The following is an 18,990-nucleotide window of genomic DNA, read 5'->3' as shown; positions in this document are numbered from 1 at the left end:
TAGGAAACAAAAAAAATATATACAAAAAAATTAGAAAAAAACTGATACAAAGTAAAGGCAAACATGAAACTACAGCATAGGCATAGGTGTGGTTATTCAACACACACGTCAGAGATAAATGAAGTACGGATTAAATACTTATGATTTAAATTTGTTTTACAGCAAAATATTTTGGGCACAAAATATTTTGCTGTAAAACAAATTTAAATCATAAGTATTTAATATTTATATTTTGTGCCCCTGGGCAGCACGGTGGCAGAGGGGTTAGTGCGTCTGCCTCACAATACGAAGGTCCTGAGTAGTCCTGGGTTCAATCCCGGGCTCGGGATCTTTCTGTGTGGAGTTTGCATGTTCTCCCCGTGACTGCGTGGGTTCCCTCCGGCTTCCTCCCGCCTCCAAAGACATGCACCTGGGGATAGGTTGATTGGCAACACTAAATTGGCCCTAGTGTGTGAATGTGAGTGTGAATGTTGTCTGTCTATCTGTGTTGGCCCTGCGATGAGGTGGCGACTTGTCCAGGGTGTACCCCGCCTTCCACCCGATTGTAGCTGAGATAGGCTCCAGCGTCCCCCGTGACCCCTAAGGGAATAAGCGGTAGGAAATGGATGGATGGATGGATATTTTGTGCCCATACAGTAGGAAGGGGATTTGTGTGGCCCTGTTTGTCGCAGTTTACCTGACACATAAAACGTGACCAATTCGGGGGGTTGCACTATCCACTTTAGCCGCCAAATAGCGGTTTAGTTTAGTTTAGTTTATTAAGGATCCCCATTAGTCTACACCGCAGTGGAGACTATTCTTCCTGGGGTCCAGGCAAAAAACACATCACACAATCACAAAACAAAAGATTACAATGCAGTACAACATGATCAAATAATAAAATGTTGTAATACAAAATAGCAACAACAAAGAACCAAAAAAAGTAAAAATAACTTCGAGTTTACATAATAATGTTCATAGCAAAGACAACAAGAGCAATATAAAAATAGATATATATATATTTTTGCAAAAATAAAACAAAGAACCAATTGCCTAAAATATACACATTAGTGTACCAAAGACAAACAATAAGTGACGAAAAAGTACCATCCATCCATTTTCTGCTGCTTGTCACACAATCAATAAGATAGTCAATAGTCAATAAAAACAGTCATGACATTATAGGTTCAATCTAGAATAATCTCTTTCCGCAATACTTCTCCTCTTAGTCTATTTTTAAAGTAAATTCTTAAGCAGTAGAGTGTTGAATTTTATAAACATTGTTTTGTGATGACTCCGACTTTGACCACAGCGCCAGTTGCTATGTATTATGCTATGGCTCCAGACAGATTTGTTTTTTTGTATTTTTGGTCCAATATGGCTCTTTCAACATGTTGGGTTGCCGACCCCTGGCCTAAGATCAATGTTTTGTGATAATCATCTGCATATTTTTTTTTAATAACCCTGCAAGCAACCAACCAACACTTTGCAGCGGTAAAAACAATGTCATGTCCCAGTTATCTTTAGTTTTTTATTGTAAAGGGAAGTGAATTATTTTCTTATAGCACTCTTCTGCGCTTTACATAGTGAAACCCAGTATCTACATCAGGGGTGTCAAACTCATTTTAGATCGGGGCCACATGGAGAAAAAATCTACTCCCAAGTGGGCCGGACTGGTAAAATCACAGCACGATAACTTAAAAATAAAGACAACTTCAGATTGTTTTCTATGCTTAAAAATAGATCAAGCACATTCTGAAATAATACAAATCATAGTGTTGTTTTTTTTTTTTACATTTACCTGTTGTTTTTAATAGTATTCTATCTTTATTTGTCGTTATTTATATTTTCTGAATAAATGATGTGATAATGTTCATCAGTCAACTCATTGGTGTTAATTTTCAATCTATCTAGATACTAAAATTATATCAAAATCAAATTACATTATGTTTGTGACACCTCTGGTGTCGCAGGGTTCTTTTAGGACCGACAGACTGGGCCAAGCGTGTTTGCCAAGTTACAAGTTTTTATTTTTTCCACTTTCCAAGTCTCTTCTTCCTCTCCTCTCGCCTTTGGGCCCTCCCTCTTGCTTTTCAGCTCCCCCTCTCACGGTCACCAACGCTGCTAATAAAGAGACAGGTGATTAGATAACTCGTTCCAGCTGAGGTATCCACTCACCTGTCATCTGCTGCACATGCCCTGCCCACAGGCGACGCGTGGACCACGCCCCCTCCACAATGTTATTTATGTAGTTTGATCATTTTCCTCAACTGACATACTAACATCATGTGGTATATTTGGTAAATAACTCATACATACAAACTCATTTGAGATGGGGGGCCACATGGGGAAAAATCTACTCCCAAGTGGGCCGGACTAGTAAAATAACGACACGATAACTTAAAAATAAAGACAACTTCATATTGTTTTCTTTGTTTAAAAATAGAACAAGCACATTCTGAAATTGTGCAAATCATGTTGTTTTTTTTGTTTGTTTTACAATTACCTGTTGCGGTTAATAATATATATACTTTATTTGTTGTTATTTATATTTTCTGAATAAATTATGTGATAATGTTCATCAGTCAACTCATTGGTGTTAATTTTCAATCTATCCAGATATTGTAATTTGATTTTGATATTATTTGTGTATGTTATTTATGTAGTTTGATCGTGTTCCTCAACTGACATACTAACTTCATGTGGTTTATTTTGTACACAACTCATACATACAAACTCATTTTAGATCGGGGGCCACATGGAGAAAGAATCTACTCCCAAGTGGGCCGGACTGGTAAAATCACGGCACGATAACTTAAAAATAAAGACAACTTTAGATTGTTTTCTTTGTTTAAAAATAGAACAAGCACATTCTGAAAATGTACAAATCATAATGTTGTTGGGTTTTTTCTACACTTACATGTTGCGGTTAATAGTATTCTATCTTTATTAGTCGTTATTTATATTTTCTGAAAAAATGATGTGATAATGTCCATCAGTCAACTCATTGGTGTTAATTTTCAATCTATCAAGATACAAAAATTATATCAAAATCAAATTACAGTATGTTATTTATGTAGTTTGATGATGTTCCTCAACTGACATACTAACATCATGTGGTTTATTTTGTACATAACTCATACACATGGAGAAAAATCTACTCCCAAGTGGGCCGTACTAGTAAAATCACGGCACGACAACTAAAAAATAAAGACAACTTCAGATTGTTTTCTTTGTTTAAAAATAGAACAAGAACATTCTGAAATTGTACAAATCATAATGTTGTTGTTTTTTACAATTACCTGTTGCGGTTAATAGTATATATACTTTATTTGTCGTTATTTATATTTTCTGAGTAAATTATGTGATAATGTTCATCAGTCAACTCATTGGTGTTCATTTTCAATCTATCTAGACAGAAAAATTATATCAAAATCAAATTTATGTAGTTTGATAATTTTCCTCGACTGTACTAACATCATGTGGTTTATTTTGTACATATGTAGCATCATCTACAAAGATACAAAGAATTGCTATTGCGACATCCAGTGGACACATTTAGAACAGCTGTTCCTTTCATTCAAAAATGTCAGGTTCATTTTTATACTTAGCAAACTCATCCCGCGGGGCCGGATAAAACCTGTTCGCGGGCCTGATCCGGCCCTCGGGCCGTACGTTTGACACCGCTGACTTACATATTTAAGGTACATTTAAACCAGTGTGGGTGACACTGGGAGCAGGTGGGTAAAGTGCCCAAGGACCCAACCGCAGTGACCAGGATGGCGGAAGCAGGGATCGAACCTGGAACCGACTGCTTTACCAACCGAACCACACCGCCCCTTCTGTAAATGTCATTTGTTCTAAACTACCCCCAATCTCTTTTTTGCAGGACAGTCCATTGATCATGCAGTCTGATAGAAATGTGACTATCAATGCGAGGAATGGCGAGGGACAACTCACTGGTCAGCTTACCGTGGGTAAGGCACACACACACACTAACAAACACACACACACACACTAGCAGACACAAACAGAGTATGAAAAAAGCACATAAAAGCAAGTAGATCATTTCTCAAAGGACATTAAGTTATATTGCTCTGTTTTTGCTTGACTTCCTGAATGCATTTACCCCCTGTGTTTACCAAACTAAATACTATCTATTTCCATTAGGCCTTCTCGCTCAGCCTGAAAGCATTTTTTTTTCTTTTGTCTTTGACCGAGTCATTTTTATCAGCTCTAATTGGATTAGCGAGCGGCTATTGTTCTTCAGAGGACATCGTTCCGAGCACATGTTGCATTCATGGCAATCTTCCTATAGAATTCAATAACCCATGCAAGCATGCAAACACTGAAAGGAAATTTGCATGTTGCATTACTTTGGATGAAAAATGTGTCGGACTGGCTGATGACTCATTTTCATTTATCCAGCACTGCGATGCGTTCAAATGTATGGTTCTAATAGGAATTTACCAGCTCACGTGTAAATCTGTTTTTTTTTTTCTTTTCTGTTTGATGGATGGTAGAGGGGTAAATTAAGAATATCCAGTACTATTTGAGAGTAATGACTTTAAAAGGTTAGCTGATGTCACCGTAAAGGGGGATCGTTATGGTTTGAATAATAGTGAGACTGAAACAACGAGGACCAGATTTATGACAGCTAGCAGAGTTGTGATTAATGTCACACCATTTTACTGTACGTGTTGTTTACAATTAAGCTGTGTGCGTACCTTTTTATGTGTGATCTCTCCTTTTTGCTGAAAATGAACAGTAAATAATGGAAATGTAATGGAAAGAAACATCACATCCCAGGTAGTGTTGTAACGACACCAATATTTTGGTACCGGTACTAAAATTATTTCGGTACTTTTCAGTACTTTTCTAAATAAAGGGGACCACAAAAAAATTGCATTATTGGCTTTATTTTAACAAACAAATCTTAGGGTACATTAAACATATATTTCTTATTGCAGTTAAGTCCTTAAATAAAATACTGAACATACTACACAACTTGTCTTTTAGTAGTAAGTAAACAAACAAAGGCTCCTAAATAGTCTGCTGACGTATGCAGTAACATATTGTGTCATTTATCATTCTATTATTTTGTCAACATTATTAAGGACAAGTGGTAGAAAATTAATTATTAATCTACTTGTTCATCTACTGTTAATATCTGCTTACTTTCTCTTTCAACATGTTCTATCTACACTTCTGTTCAAATGTAATAATCACTTATTCTTCTGTTGTTTGATACTTTACATTGGTGTTGAATGATACCACACAATTGGGTATAAATCCGATACCAAGTCGTTACAGGATCATACATTGGTCATATTCAAAGTCCTCATGTGTCCATGGACATATTTCCTGAGTTTATAAACATAATATACATTTTAAAACAAACGAAAGATCATAAAAATCATAGTAGTATCGACTAGATATGTGCCTGTACTTGATATCATTACAGTGGATGTCAGGTGTAGATCCACCCATGGCGTTTGTTTAAGATTTGATGCCGGTGAGCTACGGTGTGTAGTGAAGCATGTTTAGCTATTCCTCATCCTGCAGGGATGATACTTGTAAGAAACGTACTTTATTTGTTGCCATGGAGGTGAGGATTAGTGATTTAGAAGTAGCTAAAACACTGCAGACGGCGGATGGACTTTAGCCGCTAGCTAGCTAGCCATGTCTTAAAGCATCTCTTCCTGAGGGCGTTTCAGTGTTATAACTTCACCTTTATAGTTAGTTTTTAAGCCAAAATGCGTCCGTTCTCCCTTTTCTGTCTACACACTGTGTCTGCTTGTAAGTACTCAGTGATTGTGTGCCGCCGAACATGCTCCTCTGCTCTTAAACCAAGCAATGTCAGGACGTGACTTCGACGCGGGCGCCGGGGTGGGTGCGGGATCGGTACGTTTCAGAGACGGTATCGTATTCATTAGTATCGCGGTCCTATACTAATACCGGTATACCGTACAACCCTAATCCCAGGTAAAGGATCCTCATTTGGAATATAACTATTTTCACTATTCCACTTCACACATTTTGTACCAGCTGGCCAACATCAAGAGTGTCAAACGACACCAAATAATGCAAGTATCCTGCAGTCGGCTCGAGATTGGAAATTGGAAGTAGACCTTGATAAGCTTGTGTTTCCCCCACAAATAATGGCTACAACACTCCGGCCAGACATGGTCCTGGGGTCTCCAACAGCAAAGCCGGTTTATGTCGTGGAGCTGACAGTACCATGGGAAGAAGGGGTTGAAGAGGCTTACGAGAGAAAAAAAAGACAAATATTCTGACCTGGCAGCTTAAGCATCCCAGAACGGCTGGAAGACCAGCATTTTCCCAGTAGAGGTGGGATGCAGGTGATTTGTTGCCACATCTACCATCAGTCTGTTTAGAAAAATGGGGGTTAAGGGACGCTCCCTCCGCAGCGTAAGGACCCCAACTGGGCAGTAAAATAAGAGACAATGGTATGCGGTCAGGCTTTGGCCTGACTCAGGGAAAAGGACGTCCCTGCCATGCAGAGTCCGACAGGATATGGAGGGTATGGCATGGAGGGGGGTGTACCTGGGACGCTGGGTTGAACCCTCTGGAGACGTCGTGGGCTTCAAACAACGAAACGTCGATGAAGCAGGGTGCCCACCCGATGACCCCAATGACATACTTACCCTCCCTTTCACCACTCCACACCGACTGCTACCGTCATGATTGTTCCTACTTACCAAAGGGATTGAAACATCTAGTTCTATTTGCTTCACTCATAAAAATCGATTTGAATTTGAATCGCGATTCTCACGTTGTGCGATTCAGAATCGATTTTCATTTTTTTTTAATTTATTTTTTTTATTTTTTATTCATGTATTTATTTATTTATTTTCATTAATCAATCCAACAAAACAATACACAGCAATACCATAACAATGCAATCCAATTCCAAAACCAAACCCGACCCAGCAACACTCAGAACTGCAATAAACAGAGCAATTGAGAGGAGACACAAACACGACACAGAACAAACCAAAAGTAGTGAAACAAAAATGAATATTATCAACAACAGTATCAATATTAGTTACAATTTCAACATAGCAGTGATTAAAAATCCCTCATTGACATTATCATTAGACATTTATAAAAAATTTAAAAAATGAACAATAGTGTCACAGTGGCTTACACTTGCATCGCATCTCATAAGCTTGACAACACACTGTGTCCAATATTTTCACAAAGATAAAATAAGTCATATTTTTGGTTCATTTAATAGTTAAAACAAATGTACATTATTGCAATCAGTTGATAAAACATTGTCCTTTACAATTATAAAAGCTTTTTACAAAAATCTACTACTCTGCTTGCATGTCAGCAGACTGGGGTAGATCCTGCTGAAATCCTATGTATTGAATGAATAGAGAATCGTTTTGAATCGGAAAAAAATTGTTTTTGAATCGAATCGTGACCCCAAGAATCGATATTTAATCGAATCGTGCGACACCCAAAGATTCACAGCCCTAGTTGATACATATGCACAGTGTTGCCTTCTCTATAGGACTTTGAAGGTTAAAAATCCCTGACAGCTCTTTTCTTGCTGTTAAAGCTTCCCAGAAGCAGCTCGGCTCATCTAGAAAGCAACTTTATTTTCTGATGTATGTGAGTAAGTCTGCATGGCTATCTTGAAGTCGGCAGAATCAGTCTGTAAAATTGGTCGGCAAGACAGTCTGCAGTCAATTTAGCCAGGCCGCTAGAGGATGACATGAACTCTGTTGCATGACCTACCTTTACTTACACACACACACACACACACACACACACACACACACACACACACACACACACACACACACACACACACACACACACACACACACACACACACACACTGGACAAGGCAGGCGCTAGTTAGGAGTTTCCTCCTGCATACAAATGCCTTTAGATACACATTAAAATGCAGTGCACACAGATCTTGTGACAACTGTCTTCACACAGATACTTTGAGTAAAGGTTCCCCACCTGCACACACACTCACACACGCACTCACAGACACACACACACACACACACATACACACACACACACACACACACACACACACACACACACACACACACACATACACGTGTTTGTATTTGTTGAGAACTCCGAATAATGCCTACCTCTTTAGGACCACCCTTTCTAGATACATAAAGATGTGTATTTACAACATTAATAATATATACATACTATGTCAATATGAAAAAGCTTGTTGTGAAAAATGAGTTGGAATTTCACAAGAAAAAGGTCATAATGTCACGAAAAAAAACTTAGAATTTTGGCAGTGTTATGATAAAAGTCGTCATTTTACTTAACGCAAGTCCAACTTTTGCAAGAAAAACTGAACAGTTGTGCAATATTTTGATAGAAGTTGGAATTGTGCTCAATAACAGTTGCAATTTTTCAAAAAAAGCTTAAAATGTTGGCAATTTTATGAATAGATATATCAATATTAATATTAATTGGAATTTTACTTAGCAAAATTATGAAAAAAGTCATATTTTTAATTTTAAAAAATGTCACTATTTTACAACAACAACAACATTTGCAATATTGTGAAAATTCAGAATTTTGCATGACAAATGTCACCATTCTGCATTAAAAAGTAATCATTTAACACACGAAGTCCCAGAGAAGGGTCAATTGACACTTTTACCTAGAAAACACACAAGAGGGTCATTTGACCCCTAGTCCCCCCTGTGGACACTCCTTTTGTTATGAAAATGTGGCTGTTAGTGGCACACGGCAGGGGGCCACTTGAGCCTGTGTGGGGGAGGGGACCTTACAGCTCAAGCTTTAGTTCTGAGGTAGGTTGTGTGTGTTTTTGCAAGGATCAACAGAATGAAGGGATCAACACTCTGACATTTATTGTTAAAAAAAATACAAAACAAAACATATTTACAAAGAATGAAAAAGCAACTGTTTTCCCAGTTTTGGTGTGGAGGGTTGTTGCAGAAGCAATTGTTATTTTTGTGTGCCAAAAATAGTTTAAAAAAAAAATTTACAAAGAAAAAAGCATATTTACAAAGAATGAAAAACCATGTCCATGTAAACGTGACTGACATACATTTGAGCAGTCACTCACAATCCTGGCACTGCCATTGCTCCTTTCGGCATTTCCCACATGTATAATTTTTCTGTCTACCTAGACAAACTGCCCCTAACAGCCTCATTACCATAACAAAATGAGTGATTAGTGTATTCGGGAAAAGCGTCGGGCCAAATGACCCCTCTCTGGGTCTTCTAGGTAGACAGAAAAATGCTGGGACTTCTAGTGTTAACATAAAAAATTAATAATTTTATTAGAAAATATTGCAATATTACAGAAACAGAAAGAATATAAGAAATTGTTCCCAATTTTATGAGTAAAAAGTCGACACATTTTGAGAAAAAGACTGCATTTAGTTAATTATTTATTTTTTTTGGAATTTTTTGTTTGTAATTGGTTTTGAATCTTCATTATTTACTTCAAGTTATTACAGTGTGTCTCTAAATGCATATTTTTTAAATTGTTTTGATTAATTTTGGCCATTTTGCATGAAAAAGTAATCATTTAACATAAAAAAGTAATGATTTTACGAGAAAATATTACAATATTACAGAAACAGAAAGAATATGATAAAGTGTTCCCAATTTTATAAGTAAAAAGTCGACACATTTTGAGACAAAAAACTGCTTTTAGTTAATTATTTTTTTTTTGGAATGTTTTGTTTGTAATTGGTTTTGAATCTTCATTATTTACTTCAAGTTATTGCAGTATGTCTCTAAATGCATATTTTATAAATTGTTTTGATTCATTTTGGCCAAAGGGGGCGCATTTCAATTTCTTACACACACTTGTTATTTCATATGTCGACCAGAGGGGGAGCACTTTTAAAACCGACACACAGTCAATTTGAAAAATCCCTCCTTTTTGGGACCACCCTCATTTTGATAGATTTCACCACCAAGGGTGCAAATGAGACATTCTCTATTAGATGCAATGGTTTAGGCAGAAAATACAAGAACACACACACACACACACACCCTCACAATCTCTCACTCACACACACACACACACACACACACACACACACACACACACACACACACACACACACACACACACACACACACACGTACACACACACCCAAACGTATACATTGTTTAAAGGCCTAAGTGGATTCTTGATAAGATGGAATGGAACAGAATGGAATTATTGAGGATCCTCTGGAAATCCCCCAGTCTTGGGCTGCCATGTCTCCCAGTTTCCTTTGTGCTGACTCTGCACCACATATAGCTTTTTCTCTCATACACACATAAGGATGCAAATATAAAACCGTGCCCCTTCGCAGCCTACTGCTTGGTGTTGTCATAAACTTTATAAATAAAGTTGGTATGGTATGGTATGGTATAAATCCTACAAAAATAATGTGTTTTTTAAGGCTGTCAAAAATAATGAGATAACTCATGTGACGAATCACAAACAAATATTCAAAATCCTCACAAAAATAGGGCGGTCTGCACCATTTTTCAATTGCACTGTCAGTGTTAGTAGATCACACGCAACCCGCCCACTAATACTGTAGTACATAATTTCTTATAGATTGCACACACTTTTTAGTGCGTGGTATTTGGATCTTAGTAAATCAGGCCCTTTGTGTCACGTGGCTGCTACCACAAGTAGCTCTCCTGTGTTGTAATAATACATTGAGTAATCAAACAAGAATTCAAGTCGTAGGTATCCTTTCTTTTGCTGGCATGTTTACATTTAGCATGTAGATTGCTAACAAAATATTACATCATTTTCACATGCAACTCTAATCTGGCTGTGAGCAGGATACTGTATGAATGTATGTCATATGTATGAATGTATGTCCTTCCCCCGGGGTTTATTCCTCCTGGTAGTGACAACCCCAGCATTGAACACTTGACTTATCACACAATTCATGAAAGCACAAATATATGCATTCATTCCCAGCGTCACCATTTGGGAACGAGGATGAGATTATAGAACGAAGATAAAAATGTGATACATTTGTGGCACCAGACAAAGTTTCACTTCTGCGTCTCATTATACATAATTGTGGTACGTTCAAGGAACCTTGATTAAAGTCCAAAACCGAGTGGTCACAATTTTTTTCAAAGACAGGGGAGGCTTCCCACCCATTAGATCCACTAATAATAACTATAGGAATGATGTATTATGATTATTTTCATCCAATGATAACCTAAACAAATCAGGTAACATTTCTACTTTACATTATGAAGTAAAGTGAAACTTGAAATATTTAAGTGGTTGTATGATTATTAAAACACGCATTCTTGATACTTTGTATGACATGTGTCACAACATTTCGTAAAATAAAAAACTTTAAAAAAAATAAGGGAGTTTAAATACAAACCCCGTTTCCATATGAGTTGGGAAATTGTGTTAGATGTAAATATAAACGGAATACGATGATTTGCAAATCATTTTCAACCCATATTCAGTTGAATATGCTACAAAGACAACATATTTGATGTTCAAACTGATAGACATATTTTTTTTTTTTGCAAATATTCATTAACTTTAGAATTTGATGCCAGCAACACGTGACAAAGAAGTTGGGAAAGGTGGCAATAAATACTGATAAAGTTGAGGAATGCTCATCAAACACTTATTTGGAACATCCCACAGGTGAACAGGCAACTTAGGAACAGGTGGGTGCCATGATTGGGTATAAAAGTAGATTCCATGAAATGCTCAGTCATTCGCAAACAAGGATGGGGCGAGGGTCACCACTTTGTCAACAAATGCTTGAGCAAATTGTTGAACAGTTTAAGAAAAACCTTTCTCAACCAGCTATTGCAAGGAATGTAGGGATTTCACCATCTACGCTCCGTAATATCATCAAAGGGTTCAGAGAATCTGGAGAAATCACTGCACGTAAGCAGCTAAGCCCGTGACCTCCGATCCCTCAGGCTGTACTGCATCAACAAGCGTCATCAGTGTGTAAAGGATATCCCCACATGGGCTCAGGAACACTTCAGAAACCCACTGTCAGTAACTACAGTTGGTCGCTACATCTGTAAGTGCAAGTTAAAACTCTCCTATGCAAGGCGAAAACCGTTTATCAACAACACCCAGAAACGCCGTCGGCTTCGCTGGGCCTGAGCTCATCTAAGATGGACTCATACAAAGTGTAAAAGTGTTCTGTGGTCTGACTTCAATCATTAACGGAGCAGCATCTCCTCATCCGGAAACAACCACACCGGAAATGTGACCCGTGAAAAACCGTCCGACCGGAACTCTCTAATAACTAAAGTTCCTTGGGTGAATAATACATACTCACTACACCGGTATGTTTTAGCGCTTTCATGGCGAGTTTACTGACAGATATAAGTAAGAACTTTACACTACTTTATATTAGAAATGGCAACAGCAGAGGATGAATGTCACATAACAAGAAGATATAGAGAAATAAGAAGCTTATCAACTATGCCGTCGGCGCGGACGCGCACAATTTTTCAGGATTTACGCAGATCCCAAATACAGATCAGCAGGTGTCAGAAGGTAAGAAAAGTTGCTTTTGCATAATATTGCGAAACAAAACGCTGAGATAGGCTCCAGCACCCCCTGCAACTCAAAGGGACAAGCAGTAGAAAATGGTTGGATGGATGGAAACGCCTGATAATGGCTTACCTTATACACACACCATAATAATACTTATATGTTTAATGTGCCGACAATCCTTCAAGCGGTGCGGCTTCATAGCTTACCAAAGTCGTACTAAACATTTTGACAGATTTTTCAGCGCCATGTGTAATGTTCTATATTTTCAATGGAACATTTAAAATGTTGGTGTTGTTTACTTGAGACATATTGCCGTCATATTGGCAGTATATAATTATCTGCCATCTACTGGTCACACTTATCATTACTTCGTGTACCAAATAAAATAGCTTTGAGGTGGGTGAGCTCAACCACACGTATTTGAGTCACACATTAAGAGTGTTACTAAAACGGCCTTCTTTCATCTCCGTAATATCGCTAAAATCCGTTCCATTTTGTCCACAAGCGATGCTGAGATCATTATCCATGCGTTCGTTACATCTCGTCTCGATTACTGTAACGTTTTATTTTCGGGCCTCCCTATGTCTAGCATTAAAAGATTACAGATGGTACAAAATGCGGCTGCTAGACTTTTGACAAAAACAAGAAAGTTTGATCATATTACGCCTATACTGGCTCACTTGCACTGGCTTCCTGTGCACCTAAGATGCGACTTTAAGGTTTTACTACTTACGTATAAAATACTACACGGTCAAACTCCTGCCTATCTTGCCGATTGTATTGTAACATATGTCCTGGCAAGAAATCTGCGTTCAAAGAACTCCGGTTTATTAGTGATTCCCAGAGCCCAAAAAAAGTCTGCGGGCTATAGAGCGTTTTCTATTCGGGCTCCAATACTATGGAATGCCCTCCCGGTAAAAGTTAGAGATGCTACCTCAGTAGAAGCATTTAAGTCTCATCTTAAAACTCATTTGTATACTCTAGCCTTTAAATAGACCCCCTTTTTAGACCAGTTGATCTGCCGTTTCTTTTCTTTTCTTTTCTACTCTGCTCCCAACCCGGGGTGGACCGCTAGCCTGTCCATCAGATGGGGACATCTCTATGCTGCTGACCCGTCTCCGCTCGGGATGGTTCCTGCTGGCCCCACTATGGACTGGACTGTCGCTGATGTGTTGGACTTTCACGATATTATGTCAGACCCACTCGACATCAATTGCTTTCGGTCTCCCCTAGAGGGGGGAGGGTTACCCACATATGCGGTCCTCTCCAAGGTTTCTCATAGTCATTCACATTGACGTCCCACTGGGGTGAGTTTTTCCTTGCCCGTATGTGGGCTCTGTACCGAGGATGTCGTTGTGGCTTGTACAGCCCTTTGAGACACTTGTGATTTAGGGCTATATAAATAAACATTGATTGATTGATTGAATGATATTCCTTACATTAGGCGCACCGGGTTATAAGGCGCACTGTCGAGTTTTGAGAAAAAACTAAAGATTTTAAGTGCGCCTTATAGTCTGGAAAATACGGTATCTAAATCCCACCTTTACAAAGTCAAAAATCTTGTTCATGTTTTTTTACATACAAAACATTGGAGACCTTACAATTTGTATACAAAACATTAGTTTCAACCATGTTAAGTCAATATTTGTTTTTTTAAGTGCATGTAAACATACTAAGTGTGTATTGTGGGGCGGTGAGGTTAGGTTCAAGGTGGGGTGGATGAAAAAATAATATTGGGGCCCACAAACAAAATCTTGTTTAGGGCCACACAAAGCATATTCTACTGTAGGATAATAGCAACAGCTGATTCTGACACCTCTGTTTTTGTTTTGGTTGTAATTCTGCTTATTGTTTTGTCCTAATATGTTGAAATGAGCGCTCTGAAAAAAGGTATTTAAATCAGAGTAATGGTTTCAGCGCAGTCTTCCAGCTCAGTGCCCTGTTGGCACGCATTAGGGCATTCTACTGGTTGTCTTGTTTCTTTTCTTTTTTCTTTTTTAAAAAAATCTCCCTGTGATGATAAAAACACTCACTTTGTAAGTACCTCAACTTAAGTTTCAAAAACACAGTTAACATGTGAGCTCCCTTGAGGATCCGTCTGCTGCAGAAAGTGTTCTAAGTACGCGTGTTGGCCTTGGGCACTTCATCTCCTTTTTATTGCTCTCACTCACTTCCTTTCATCCCGTCCTTCTCTTCTTTCTCTCCATCCTCCCTGTCGCTGTCAGCTCATTTTATGTGAGTGAGAACCTTTCATCTTTGTCTTCTTAATGGCAAGCCATAAAGATGATGTGTGGACTTGGGGTTTTGAAGCCCTACCCTTTCACCCACCTAGGTGGTGATGTAACAGCCTGAGCAGTGGAATCCCTGCCATGGAAAGGAATGGACATATTCCTGGTAAATTCCAATTGGTGTAGCATAAAATATGAAATGCCACGAACCGCATGATCTCAAAACCATTACAGTATAAATCAGGCCTGGGCAATTATTTTGACTCGGGGGCCAAATTTAGAGAAAAAAATGTGTCTGGGGGCCGGTATATCTATTTTTAGGAACACTAATACAAAACCTCACAATAATGTCTGATTAAATGCTAAAAACGTTATGACAGACCGCCTTAAAAAACTTAATGGAATTTTACATTTTTCTATGAACGATAAAAAACACTGAATATTGACAACATATGAACGCCACACCCCCTTTCGATCGACATATTTTACAATCAAGTGAAACACAACAAAAATGCAACAAACAGTGAAATATGAATGCGAAGGGTACACAATAAACCCGAACTTAAATCTGATACATCTGATACTTGCTGAATTTCCCCCAGGGATCAATAAAGTACTTTCTGTTCTATTCTATTGATCACTAAGCTTTAGAACTTTGTTGTGAAAATCTCCTTCCGCGTCTGTGGAAACACTTCCCGCCCACACTGCTCGGTGCCTCGTCTGAGCTGATGTGACGTAGATTACCATAATAACTAGTTAGATTACCAGAGTAACTAATGAGATGACCAAAGTAACTAAATAGGTGACCATAGTAACTAATTAGATGACCATAGCAACTAATTAGATGACCATAGCAACTAATTAGATTACCATAGTAACTAATTAGATGACCATAGCAACTAATTAGATTACCATAGTAATCTAGTATATCATCCATAAGTGCAGATTCCAAGCATTGAAATATTTTGTATAGTTGAAGACTTACGGTCATTAGAAAACATCACTGCACATCATAATGGCAGCTACACTTTCCATCTTAAAAATCTAAAAAAACTTATTTGGGAATGTCCGGCGGGCCAGATTGAAAAGCTCAACGGGCCGCATGTGGCCCCCGGGCCTTAATTTGCCCAGGTATGGTATAAATTCTGCTTATGCTGTGACCCTTTTCTCTCATGTCTCCTACTCAGAGGTGGGTAGAGTAGCCAGAAATTGTACTCAAGTACGAGTACTGTTAAATTAGAGTTTTATTACTCAAGTAAAAGTAAGGCGTAGTCACCCAAATATTTACTTGAGTAAAAGTAAAAAGTATGTTGTGAAAAAACTACTCAAGTACTGAGTAACTGATGAGTAACCTGTTCGTTTAATGATGGCGGCAACAAATAATGCACAAAAACATAACAATAGCAATGAACAAATTCAGAGCTAGGAATATCTCTTAAGCAAATAAAATAATAATGTATTAAATAATAATACATTAAAATAAAATAAAAAATTAAGGCAAATTGAGCCACAATAACTTAACAGCACCATAGGCTCAGTAGGCAGAGGAAAATAACAAGTTCGCCTTTACGCAAACCATAAACTCTGATAGGTGTGGGCTGCACCTGAGAACACACTGTGCACTTCTGATTGGTGTTTGTATGCATGCGTGAGTGTGTGTGCGACTGTGCGCGTGTGTGTGTGTGTGTGTCTGTCTGTCTGTCTGTTTATGAGGCTGCAGTGCGTTAATAAATGTCCCCACACGATGTACATTTGACAGTGATTCATAGCAGGGAAGCTAACATCAGCCTACGGTGACAGCCAAAATATCTACTAACGCTACTCAAATTTGACGTTGAGTTCATGTAAGGTGAAATGTCCACTTGTTTGGGGAGACACATTTGACAACACACTACATAACTGTTTTTTTGGTTGTCTGAAGCATGAACATCGCCATTGTTGTTGTTTGCCGCTGAAACTTTATGTGCAGTTGATCATGTGTTATTAGAGTAGCGTATGTGTGTGTGTGGCCCTTTTATTTATAAATTTCAACATTTACAAACAGTTGAAAATAATAATCAAAGTAAGTACAAAAACAGTACAAAACTGCGCCAGGGGGTTGTAAATCCAAAGTAACTAAAATAGAATGCAAAAAATATAAGTCCAAAACAGGTGGTAAACAGTCTCTGGATGCATGTTACATAGGGTGCAGGTAACATCAATGTCCTTCTTGTATCTAACCATCACAGTCTTTACAGGGTAATAACGATGAATGATTTTAAAAGATATCTCTTTGACTTTGTTGGGAAGTAAATACCTGTTAGGAAGGGACCATGCCGGACTCCTCATTTAACCTGGAGTCTGGAGCTGTGGAGACCCACTGCCGGGTAGAGTGAAGGGTGTTGCCCCCGAGATACATCGGTCCTGGAGGAGTGCCTCCCCTGCGCTACTCGACTACGGTCTGGGAACCGGAAGCAGGAATGGTGCAACACATGTGACCGCCTGGCTCTGTTTGATTGGTGAAACGGAGTGAAACGTCACCAGTGACTGTATTTGATTGGTGAAACAGAGTGAAACGTCACCAGTGGCTGTATTTGATTGGTGAAACAGAGTGAAACGTCACCAGTGGCTGTATTTGATTGGTGAAACGGAGTGAAACGTCACCAGTGGCTGTATTTGATTGGTGAAACAGAGTGAAACGTCACCAGTGGCTGTATTTGATTGGTGAAACGGAGTGAAACGTCACCAGTGACTGTATTTGATTGGTGAAACAGAGTGAAACGTCACCAGTGGCTGTATTTGATTGGTGAAACAGAGTGAAACGTCACCAGTGGCTGTATTTGATTGGTGAAACGGAGTGAAACGTCACCAGTGGCTGTATTTGATTGGTGAAACGGAGTGAAACGTCACCAGTGACTGTATTTGATTGGTGAAACAGAGTGAAACGTCACCAGTGGCTGTATTTGATTGGTGAAACAGAGTGAAACGTCACCAGTGGCTTTATTTGATTGGTGAAACGGAGTGAAACGTCACCAGTGGCTGTATTTGATTGGTGAAACGGAGTGAAACGTCACCAGTGACTGTATTTGATTGGTGAAACGGAGTGAAACGTCACCAGTGGCTGTATTTGATTGGTGAAACGGAGTGAAACGTCACCAGTGACTGTATTTGATTGGTGAAACAGAGTGAAACGTCACCAGTGGCTGTATTTGATTGGTGAAACGGAGTGAAACGTCACCAGTGGCTGTATTTGATTGGTGAAACGGAGTGAAACGTCACCAGTGACTGTATTTGATTGGTGAAACAGAGTGAAACGTCACCAGTGGCTGTATTTGATTGGTGAAACGCAGGCATGCATAGATCCTGCTTTGAAGGTCTGTCTGACAAACCAAAACAAACAAAGCGTGCATTAACAGATCGATAAAAAATCAGTAGCGAGTAGCGAGCTGAATGTAGATAAATGGAGCGGAGTAAAAGTAGCGTTTCTTCTCTATAAATATACTCAAGTAAAAGCAAAAGTATGTTGCATTAAAACTACTCTTAGAAGTACAATTTATCCCAAAAGTTACTCAAGTAGATGTAACGGATTAAATGTAGCGCATTACTACCCACCTCTGCATATCTGTACGTTATATCGTAATGTAATGAAGCTAGCGTCGTTAGCATGAGCTAATATGCCAACACGTTCACAAGTGTTTGTGTGTTCATATTATTAACTTACAACGGCATTCTTTTTGCATTCTTTCAGTTTCATAAAGTCCTCAGTAAATTCATCAAGACATCACCGTGGAGTTATTGAGTCTGTTTAGCTGGTTGGAGAGCGAGCTTTCGCAGCTAGCCATGATGATGACTTCTGTTTTGTTTGATCATCCATTTTACTGCCATGTTACAGGCAGTTTGGAAAACATTTAAGGTATGTAAATAAACATTAGCAGAATATTTCTGTGTAAATAACTAATTTTGCAACGTCAATATCTGCGGCTTATAGTCCTGGGCAGCTAATATATGGAAACATATATGTTTTCCCCCAAATTTAGGGTGTGTGGTTTATATACTGATGTGCCCTATAGTCTGGAAAATACGGTACATCATCCCATTATTATCCGCTATTAGAGCGATTACTACTATAAGAAGAATTTTGGGCTGTCGGCTACAGTGTGAGGGGGTTATAACGATTACAAATTCAAAATTGAGAATTTATCTTGGAGGATAAAAAAGTATATCATAAGATACACAAAAGGATC

At 38.5% G+C, this 18,990-nt stretch overlaps 1 protein-coding gene across 1 annotated transcript in view; it reads left to right on the top strand.

Moving 5' to 3' along the window:
- Nucleotides 1-18,990, top strand: part of LOC133639463 (zeta-sarcoglycan) — a 945,127-nt gene that overhangs the window by 739,515 nt on the left and 186,622 nt on the right. The window contains exon 4 of the mRNA XM_062032766.1: nucleotides 3,869-3,956. Coding sequence (XP_061888750.1) covers nucleotides 3,869-3,956 — 88 coding nt within the window. The remainder of the gene's footprint in view (nucleotides 1-3,868; nucleotides 3,957-18,990) is intronic.

The sequence above is a fragment of the Entelurus aequoreus genome, linkage group LG22 (assembly GCF_033978785.1).
Source record: "Entelurus aequoreus isolate RoL-2023_Sb linkage group LG22, RoL_Eaeq_v1.1, whole genome shotgun sequence".
NCBI classification, from domain to species: domain Eukaryota; kingdom Metazoa; phylum Chordata; class Actinopteri; order Syngnathiformes; family Syngnathidae; genus Entelurus; species Entelurus aequoreus.
This window is presented reverse-complemented; position numbering and strand designations above follow the sequence as displayed.